The 10,895-nt window shown below is 39.4% G+C and overlaps 1 protein-coding gene across 3 annotated transcripts; it reads right to left on the minus strand.

The window, feature by feature from the left end:
• Window positions 1-365: 365 nt before the first annotated feature.
• On the minus strand, window positions 366-5,960 carry LOC136537735 (alanine aminotransferase 2). Of its 3 annotated transcripts, XM_066529703.1 has the most exons (16): window positions 5,791-5,960; window positions 5,571-5,720; window positions 4,475-4,525; window positions 3,972-4,022; window positions 3,818-3,883; window positions 3,691-3,752; window positions 3,028-3,106; window positions 2,842-2,946; window positions 2,633-2,743; window positions 2,404-2,541; window positions 2,040-2,114; window positions 1,831-1,951; window positions 1,595-1,749; window positions 1,432-1,506; window positions 1,145-1,348; window positions 366-727 (listed from the first exon to the last, which is right to left on the minus strand). In XM_066529703.1, exons 2-16 carry the CDS (start codon window positions 5,613-5,615, stop codon window positions 611-613), a joined length of 1,455 nt encoding a protein of 484 aa, XP_066385800.1. In that variant the 5' UTR covers window positions 5,616-5,720; window positions 5,791-5,960; the 3' UTR covers window positions 366-610. The 3 variants fall into 3 exon arrangements, with proteins under 3 accessions (XP_066385800.1, XP_066385793.1, XP_066385807.1); XM_066529696.1 differs by having other exon boundaries at window positions 5,571-5,960; XM_066529710.1 differs by lacking the exon at window positions 4,475-4,525 and having other exon boundaries at window positions 5,571-5,960.
• Between the last annotated feature and the right edge of the window lie 4,935 nt (window positions 5,961-10,895).

Genomic DNA, 10,895 nt, shown 5'->3' on the forward strand with positions numbered 1-10,895 from the left:
CCCATATATTGCTTTTAAGTCCAGCAGTTCCTAAAGGAAGGCAACTTTCGGCCTGTTCGTTGGTTGGTTTCTAGGCTGATAAACCCGGCTAGTGCTGGTTTGCTGTGAGGGAAAATCACTGTTGACTAGCTGATAAGCCCTAGTTGAAACCAACAAACGAACATGCTGTTTATCCGCATCCGATTGAGGTCCATAAACACCTGAAAGGGACCAAGTGGTATTGTCAAGCAGTGTAATATCCACAGAGATGGTTGATGGCGTCATCCTGGTCATGCTTAGATTGAAGTATCATTCAGGATTCCACCAGCCACTCCCGTGGCAGGCAGGTGCACACAATTTTCTACCATGTCAAGCCTAACAGTGTCAATGAGAAGTTGTCTAGTCCAGTTCGAAATTTTTGTTTCTTGAAGACAGACAATTGTTGCTCCAGTGGGGGAAATAAGATTTCTAACACTGGCCCTTTTTGCGCTGTCATTGAACTCTTCTACCATTTTTTTAGGACACAGGAGGGGGTTTTAGCCCCTACTGGAAAATTTATTAAAACACAGTAAAAGAAGTACAAAGGGGAACAAAGAGAGGAAAAAAGATGGACTCTTCGCACTGTAACAGTTTAGTCGCGGTACTCAGCCATGAACACCTCATGGAAAGCCTTGAAGCGGGTGATCACCGCGGGGATCTTGTCTTCCTGCGGCAGGATCGTGCATCTGATGTGCCATGTTCCAGGAACCTGTGCAGTACAACAAAGGAACAGACCATCATTAGGACGGTTAACATGAAATGAAATACTGGGAGATAGCTATGACTGATTTATATGAAAAATGCATCTCCATGAACCCACTATCCTATGCTCTTAGAAGTAGCTTTAGCATGTATAGTTCTAAAGTTCACCCTACTCTAAAATTCAAAACTATAAATGCCAGCTTAAATTAGTTGCGCAGAAAATTAACAATATAAAGGCAACCTGATACCTAAGAGTTAACAATCTGACTAGATGTCCCAGGAAAACCTATCAACATATAATCCTGCAAGGTAATATTGGTTAAAATACAAAACTCCCGTTACTTCTTCCATATGTTTCAACCTATACATCGGCAGCTACAGGCACACAAGTATATTACAATATGTAAAGGTTGAGTTGACTCACTTGACCAAATCCAGATCCAGGGACCACGACAATTCCAGTTGATTCAAGGAGACGGAGAGCATAGAATGCATCAGGTGCTTTCTTAGCAGCTTTAGCAGCCTCAATTGCCTTCTGTGGCAGATGAATCTGAGGGAAAAGGTACATTGCTCCTTCAGCCTTGTTACATGAAATTCCCTCAAGCTTGTTGAATGCATCCTCCAATGCCTGTAGAACCAACAAAAAAAAAATCTTGAATATTTTTAAGAAGTTATTACTCAAAACTATAGTAGAAATGCAACCAGGCAAACCTTTGCACGACGAGCTAAAGACTGAAGGATTGCATCTTTCTCTGCCTTGTAGGAAGCATATGATTCGTCCCCAACCTGAAGAATAAAGCAATGATTTTTAACTGTACAATTTGGCATTTCCTAATTCCAATCAGCGCATAATTTAAAGAATGCTAAAGCAGACCTTTGGTGGATTCATGACGAGGCTCGCAAGGATTTGACCAGTGATATTGGAGCACAAGTTCACTGAAGCTACCTTGTAGATCTGCTCTCTTACCGGAGCACTGAAGCCAGTAATCTCCATGTAACCTCCTCTTTTACCACACTCTCCATAGTATCCTGGTTGCAGCAGCAAAATCTTTTGGATAAGCCAGTGACTTGACCAAACAGCAGATAAAGTAGCTGGTTATATCAATCTACCTTTGGAAACGGACTGAAATGATACTAGAGGGAGATCATCCTCGCCATATCCCATGGATCTTGCAATCTTCTTGAAAGAGTTAAATTTCTTGTTGTCAACATAGATGTTTTCTTGATATACCTACCAATAAAAATGGCATTAGTGTTACAGCTGTGGCAATTTTGTTGTTGTTCTGACGTCTAACATCAGCTACCAGCCTATCACTCACCTCATCAGCTAGAAGAACAAGGCCCTCATTTTTGCAGAATTTCACTATGTCATATTGGTTGTCTTCAGCAAGAACCTACAAATAAATGAACCACTTCAAAAAAAATTGTGTTTTGGTCACCAGCATTGAAAAAACATTCATTCACATTGCAGAACGACAAAAAAACACTTATCTTTTTCTAAGCAAAACTTTTCCCTAGACAATACAAGTATACAAAGTTTTCACTAACTTAAAACAGGAGTACAAGAAATACACACCTCATGTTATGTCATTACATCAATTATAAAGAGTATGGTGTGCATAGGAAATAGAAAATCTAAGCAGGCAGAAATGTTCTTTAACGAGAGGAGAGATTGGTACAAACCTGCCCAGTCGGATTTCCTGGATTGATAACCACCAAGGCCCTAACATCAATGCCTTTTGACCGAGCATCTTCGAGTTGCTTCTTAAGATCAGAGATCTCCAAACCCCACCCAGTTTTTTCATCAAGGTAATAGGGGACCTGAAAGAACATGTGCTCGATTTAGGTGTCGGTGATACAATATATAGCACTATAGACCATATTCTTCTGCTGAGCAAATGAAAGTACATACAAGAGCTCCACCATGAAGAGCTATGGAGGCCGAGTACAAGGGATACTGAGGAATTGGGCACAGAATGCCATCTTTCTCATTCCTAATCAGTAATTGCATCATCATGTGGACCTTAAGAAGGAAGAATAGGGTCACGATGAGACTTCAGTGATATCATGTTTATTCAGAAAATGTCCAGGACAATTTAAAGAGAAGTTAAAAATGCACACCCCAGGACTTGCTCCGTCTGTAATGAAAATGTCATCTGCATTTGCAGGGAATCCATCACGTGAGGTGATCCCAGCAGCAATTGCATCACGTAGTCCTTTGATACCCTAGGAAAAATAAACAAATCAAATGAAGCCAAGATTCCTTTCTCGTTGTGGTCATTAAATATATCAGGGTGAGATGCTCACCTGACTGTGACTATATGCACCTGTTGCCCTTCCAGGAATAGTTGCAAGAATCTGCTTTGCTCGAGAAATAGCATCAGCACTGCAGTGAGAAGAGCCATCAAGTACACATAAGAATTTATGTATAAATGGGACACTGAACTACTTTTGGAAGTTTCTGGCTAATAAAAATATTAAACAGTACAAACAAGACAGATAACAAATAGCAAAAAACATCTCTCAACTGGAAATGGTATCAAGGGAAATTTTAGAAAAAAATATATTGAAAGGGCATGCATAATTAGGCAATGATGTAATGGTCCTTCTGATGAACAGATCAATTAAACATAAGAGCTCTAAAACTATCTTCCTAGGTATGTTTAGTTACTGTCAAAGTTGAAGGGAAAAAAGTTAAATACCTGACAGACTTCACAGGAAATTTTACTATTTATATAAATGCTTACTATTTTCAAAGAAAATTACACATAATTCTGTTGCCACAGCTTTGTTTTTGGAGGAAGATAGAATGCCCTATCTCTGTAATACTTTTAGAATTTTTAGGTTGATTTGACACTAAAGTTGGGAAAAATAGAAGGATATCACTTAGTCAAGTGTTTGCACTACATCTCTCCATTTAAGACTTCTGCAAATTGAATGATGAATGAATAGAACGATGATGATATTCACCTGAACAATGATTTGGTTTCCTCTTTTTCCAAGAGGCATGGATGATCACAAAGAGCAAGAACCTGCAAGGTACCATGTAAATATCGAAGAAACAAAGGTGGAATCTGCAGGTAAAATAAACACATACCTCCCTGAAGAATGTCACAGGTTGCTGACCAAGAGATTGAGGATTCCCAATGTTGCAGAAGAGGATCTGCAAGGGTAAAAATATAATTGGAATGAGCTATATAATTTTCGAAAAAAGGAAAAAGAAAGGCACTTCTAAATCAACAGTTAGGTACCTGATCAAAAGGAAGAGACCCTGGTTGTGTTTGTAGTTGTTGCTGCAAGCGCTGTTAACAGAAAAAAAACAGTGGGGTTACATATATTAAATCAATTTCGAAGCAGGTTCTTATTGGCAGATCTGCTAGTCTGCATGGAGTGCACAAGATTCTTAAAAGCATTCACAGGGAGCCATATAAAATATGTTGAACAAGATTAACCTTCAATAATTAGGATGAATTTCATCAGGGAAGAATTGCAAATTAAATTACTAAAGTAATATGATTATTAGCGATCAAGTAGACTATATGCTTAGGTGCACTATGCTGTTCTTTGGTAATTCACTCAAATCACATAGCACGGTCAAAAGCAATACTATTACTACAAACATTGCCTGATTTAACTGTATTGCCTTGTGGTAAGGTGATTAACCGATTATTTGGGAACATGAACAGAGTGATATATAACATACTAAAGTACTAGACTGCAAGCCTTGTTGAACATCAGTAGTCACTCAAGATACCTGAGCATGGATGACAATCTCCCCACGGACTGCATACTCACATTTTAAGACCTGTAACAGTTATCAGTGTATTAGCTTGGCATGAGGAGCCACACTCGCCTTACCCAGACAAGCAAAGCACGAAAGCTGTTGTCTATGAAACAGATGGAAATCAAGATCACACGACATTCAGCAGGTTTACAAACTTCAATAGGTTTATAGTGACAAAGCACAGATTGCCAACGAAGGAGTAGCCTGTTTGGCTCCCGGCCACGGCTAGCCACACCGCTGGTGAGGCGCCGCCTAAGCTGTGGCGTAAAAATCTGGCGCCTAAGCTGTGGCGTAAAAATGACCTGCAATCGTTGTGGCTGCCGCAGTTCTGTCACAAACCAAACAGCGCTGATTTTTTCTGTGGCTGCCGTCAGTTGTGGCGTGGCAGGATATGGCGTGCAACTAAACAGCCTCGTAGTACCTCAGATCTCGCAGAAACAATACAGCATCAACGTATCATCATTTTGCACCAGAAGTGGGGCAGCAGTCCAAACAAATCGCCGTACCCCCTTTTGAGTCAAAGGGGAGAAAAAGGACACTGACATAGATGACATTAAACTACTCGGTCACAACAAAACAAAACAAAAAGAAAAGGCACTCCAGCAGCTCAAATCGCACTGAGATCTACCTCTGGTTTGAGAGAGAGCGATAGCGACTAGTGATCTGGGTAAAAGGAACTACACTTATTGCCAACATCTAAACGAAAACGAATGGAACTTTGCGCCCGTGCAGTTGTTACAACTATCCTAAAAAAAAATTCTCATTTGATTTCAAAGTATGAATCAAAATCATATCATCATAACAAGAACTAGGCACGGCATGTACCACTCCAGGCTCCAGCGAATCAAAGATAATTTTTTCAGCCAAATTTCTCAAGCGAACGAGAATCCAACCCGCGGCTAAGCTGAATCAGGGACACGCAGAACGCAGACGCGTTCGCGAAAAAAAAAAACAGAGCCTCTTCCGTCTCGTCAAAGCCCAAACTTCCCACCGAAAAATCCTAAAAAATGGAACCTTCAAGGGACAGACAGCTAGACAGGGGGAGGAAAACGGGCGGCGTTCTCACCTTGGGGTTGAGGTTCTCCACGGCGACGCTGGCGGCAGGAGCCATGGCGAACACGAGGGATCAGCTTCGCAGCGACGGAAGGATTGCGTATAAGCCGGGGACAACGGGCCGCGTCCCTCTCTCACACTGCGTTTTCGTGGCGAATCGGGGCTGCGTAAGCCAGTTTGGCGTTGTCAAAGAAAGTCCAGATGGCTGGTGATAAAAGGCGGTCAGGGCCTACGTGGGGAGGGGACGACGGAAGCAAACAAACAAGCGGCGCACGGCAGTCGCCCGCCGGAAAGCGAGAGGAAGGAGAACGGAGGGCCGCCGGACTACAGCCGCGGTTTTGCGTTAAAACAAGGTCACTCTTTGGTCTTTGCCATAAAAAAGGGTCTCAGATCAAAGCTGTAGATGGGCTTGCTTGCGGCTTGCCTGGATTGCATCATGCTATGTTCTTTATTTATTATAGAAGATGGAGAATTGCAATTTTGGCACTTTTATGCTCCTCCTTAGATGTACTTCTTTCGTCCTAAAATACGCGATGTTTTTGACTTTACATCTTATTTGACTGTTGGTCTCCTTAAAAAAATTATATAAATATTATTTATTTTGTTACGACTTATTTTATTATTAAAGATTAGAGATACTTTAATAATGACTTGTTTATTTTATTATTTACACACAAAAAATAAGTAAAACAAATGGTTAAACATGATATCTAAAAGTCAAAAGTATTATCTATTTTGAAACGGAGAGAGTACGAGAGATCTATGAAACTATAAATAACTTGGCTAACCCTTTCTGTGATTGCAATTTTGGCACTTTTATGCTCCTCCTTTGATCTACTTCTTTCGTCCCAAAATACATAATGTTTTTTACTTTACATCTTATTTTGTGATGCGGGATGTTTTTCTTCCGGTTTTCTCTCTTGTTAGTCTATTAAAACATAAAAAAGTCTGTCTATCAATGTCGTTTCTTATAAAAAGTTGTTTCAATGCTGAATGGAGCTGAGGAGAGACACTATTTCTTTTGATCCTATGAAGTGCCGCCCGTTTCCTAACAAGAAATAGTTATTTGTAATGTAAATGTAAATTTTCTTCCATTTCTTTTTTGTAATGTCAGCAAATGGGAGAGAATTAGTTATTTTGAAGAAAGATGTGTGTTTGCATCTTGTGTGTGCTCTTTGTTAAGCATAAATGAACCCATCTAAACACAAATTGAGTAAAATCTAGTTGTGGTGTATATGATGAGATTTTTGTTGCAGTTTAGAAGTTGTGGCGAGTGACTCGGTGAGAGATCTCAAACATATTCATAAAGGAAACGAATGCTGCCTTCACCTTTTGTTTTCCTTCATTCTCCATCACAAAGGTTTGCAAATTGCTTCTGTCACATTTGACCTAGAGACAAAAGGTCGAAATAGAGTGAGGTGGCCATTGAGCATTTTTCTTTTGTTGCTTACGTGCAGAGCATCACATTAGAGTATGGCTAATAACATAGCCAACTGCTGGCTGCACTGTTTGCCTAAACGGCTATTTAGCCCATTTAAACACCATGTAAATGGTACATAGTGGTATGCTGTTTCCGTTTAATCATCCGTTTAGCCTGTTTAATTAGCCGTTTAGCCCGTTTAATGGACGGTTTTGCCCAAATAATGGCTAAACGGCAGGTGACCTTCTGTTTACCGTTTATCGTTTAGGAAAATATTGGCTGGCTGTATATATATTTATGGCCCACTATCGGCCAATAGATATAGTAGTTGGCTATTAGAACATACTTCCCCATTAAAATACGACCCACATTCTTTTCTTAGAGCTTTGTGCATCAGCTCTTCGCTTCCATCTCAGCATAAAAGCCCACTTACATATCCTTATTATACTTGCTCTTAGAACAATTATGGAGTTGTTGATCACACCATACCATCTGTACTGAAAAAAGATATTGATTGTAGCTTACATGCTCCTTCTTCACTTTTTAGGGTTTGATTCAACATTAGCGAAAGATATGGCACTACACCTTAACTATATATATGGAGTCTTTGATACTTTTGCTTCTCTTCGATCTTGGCAATGCACAGAGACTTGTGGTGGTAACAGTTTTTGGTCTCCTATATATCACGTGACTGTAGCATGATGTTCGACTCGCACAGAAAGGATGGAAACCAAGGGCTACACGTCAAACATGGGCACATGGTCAATTATTAGATGCTGGAAAGAACATGCTACCCTTTTGTTCTTGGAAAACACGTTGAACGGCGAACCCCAAGTCTCAAGATGTAGATCAAGTTTTTGTTGTTGTTGCAAGGTGTAGGTTTAAACTGGACCAACCGTAGCTCACAAAGGCCAACGTCGCTAGGATTATAGGATGCGTGTCTTATGTATATTATAATAATCCAAGTAGTTTCAGCTAGGGAAAAGGCTTTCATTTACAATGAAAAATTGTTTTTTTATGTGATGCAGAATTTCAGCACTTTGATTTTTACACCCTCCCATCATAAACAAGTGATGTTTTAGGGTTGTCCGAAGTCAGCGGTTCCAAACTTGAGTGTAGATTAGCTTTTACATGTTAATTGTGAATGTTTCAAGTGATACAAGTAGATTTGTTTTGAAAATAATTTATGAAATATAAATTTTCTACAAAAAAGTAGTTTGAAACTGTTGACTTCAGACTGCTTTAAAATGTTGCTTTTTTATGACTAGAGGTTGTTGGTTTCTTGATGAGGATCAAATCCTACATAGACCATGCCACTTGGTTTCTCTACTTCTCAAGTGTCCTCTACCTAGCAAACAGGAGAGAGATTAGATGAGAAAAAAAGATGAAAAAAATCCAGTCTATCGCTTGAAGAAGATTGGAAAGCGCCCCAATGAAGAGAATAGAAGTCTTTCAAAACCACTTCACGTAAAGGAAAAATCCCTTTGTCATTCTTGGTCGTCTTGCCGATCCTTCCCCTGCTAAAAGATTTCCGTTTTAAACCAGGTATCTTTACTCCTAACAGGACATGATGTATGAAAAATCTTTCTACAGCCCAATGCAGCTGCACGCTTTTCTTTTTTATCGAATCAATTAATTAATTTCTTTTTGACTTTTGGATTTTTGGATATTTTTATTTGATTTGGCATTATTAAAAGAAATTAATAAATTCGTTTTTTCTCGATCACACAAAAGATTTGCGTGTCTTTATATTAAGGTAGAGAATTGTTCGATACAACATTCCTTCAAGGCGCCATAGGGGGGTCACTAAAGCTTTACAAATTCTTTATTTAAATTATGTGATAATTATGAGAACCAATCTTGAATTCTTGTGTTCAGGAATTTTTCTTTAAATAAAAGCTTTTTATTCATTTAGTTACTGTATTTTTTGGATTTCACTCCACCACCGGTTGAGATTGGCTTAACATGTCAGATGACTGTACCTACAAGCTTAAGAGTGAAGAAGCCCCAAAGCCTCAAGTATAGATGTCCAATGGGTCAGCCCGGTGTTGGTATTTATTAACTTGTCACTTGTTTAAGTAGCCACCTAATGTTTGTTGATATTTTTTAGCATCACTTTTATTAAGTTGTCATTCCTAGCTATGATGCCAGAAATGCTTGTTGGAACTACCTAGTGCCACTTCTAGAATGACACTAAGAAGTACTTTAAGTATTTTATGTGACTAGAAAGAATATAAATATATGTATATGAAAGGATCTGCAAGCGCACAAATAATTATACCATTATAGCACTTTACCCTGGGAGTATTCCAGGTATCGTTATTTATATTTTTACCTCAGGGAAGGACGGGCAATTGGAATATATTGGCAACTTATACATATGATGGAGAAATAAACCATAAACAAACTTCTACTCACAACAGGGGTAAGTCAAGAGATAATATATATATGAATGGTAAATGATAATTGATCACTCAGAGTACTCCTTTCTATGGCATTAGCATTGCTAAGTAGAATATTAGAGGAATAATTTCTAAGTCATTCTTAATTATAAGTCAAAGCATACGTTGATTAGTGCAATTACACCTAGTAGTCATTGCTAAGATCAACTTCATATCTACATATAAGGGATATTACTAAGGAAGATTAAGAACAGAGCTTGTCTTCCTTTATAACTACATCCTAGTTGTCCTATATTCAGGGAGTGGACTACAAAGGACTCAACGAGAGTGTCACATCCGTGATCTACCACATGGCTCGGAATATAGGGTGCATCCATAGGTAAACAACGTATAAGCACCACGCTTACATAATGTCGACTACTCACCCCTGGTACCTTAGAGTGAGCGCTATACGAACTTATGCTTGAACATGATAATAATCTAACTATACTAAGCATATAATCAAAGTAGACGATGAACATGATAACTAGGAACATGAATAATATTAAGAACAATGTCGAATCAATTGTAGCAAACATATGAATAATGAAATATACAAAAGAGGATACCAAGGGCTATACCTAGCCACGCTCTTGATAAGATCCGGAATCCAAGCGAAGCTTGCCTTTCTCTAGACCTAGCCTAGCTAGCTATGCCCTAGAATATGGTGGAGCTCTGAGAATTAGGGTTTCTGTCTTCTTGACTGACTTGATCAGGGTTTGATATGCCAGGGCGTGGCAGGGGCTGGTATATATAGGCTGTAGCATCCATTCTGGGCTCTCAGATCAAACCAACTTAAAAGGATGGTGTAGATGCAAACCTTAAGGCGGTGGAGAACCGATGTTCGAAGGGGGAGGAGGATAGCAGGGCCCATAGGCTGGCCGCCCTACAGGTGGGGCCGACCGCCCCACCTAGTAGCCACTCGGGCCCTACCGCGGTGTGGTGTCCTCTAAAGTCTTCTAGATCCTTCTGGTGTCTGTTTCGCTGTGGATAAGAGCATATAACTCTAACATCTAGGTCCACCTTGATGGTTTTCTGGATAAACCCTGCAGAAAATACGGATTCAGTAAAACTCATGGAATTTGTTAGTTTAAACCCTGAAGTCTACATTGGTAATTACATTCATGCCCTTATTCAAGTCATATTGACGGTTTATAATATTTGTTAACTACCGTCAACAAACTCTCACAAGCTTAACCTTTGCTCATCCCAAAACCTGATGAACAGGATGAAAGACATAGTTCTCCCCCCGAGGGGTAGTTAGTCAAATGAGTCTGATAAACATTTATCTGTAATCTATGGACAAGTGTCAGCACTTTTGTGTCTGAAAACAAATTCATAATTTCATTTCATAATTTTGTTTCATTTGTCTAAACTTGTTTTCTTCCCTTTTGCATTTGAGAAAAAAAGTTTATGTGATCCGACCCTTCTATTCGTTAAGACCATAGGGCCCGAGGTGTATAAGGAGGAAATTTCG

The sequence above is a fragment of the Miscanthus floridulus genome, chromosome 1 (genome assembly GCF_019320115.1).
Source record: "Miscanthus floridulus cultivar M001 chromosome 1, ASM1932011v1, whole genome shotgun sequence".
In the NCBI taxonomy this organism is placed as follows: domain Eukaryota; kingdom Viridiplantae; phylum Streptophyta; class Magnoliopsida; order Poales; family Poaceae; genus Miscanthus; species Miscanthus floridulus.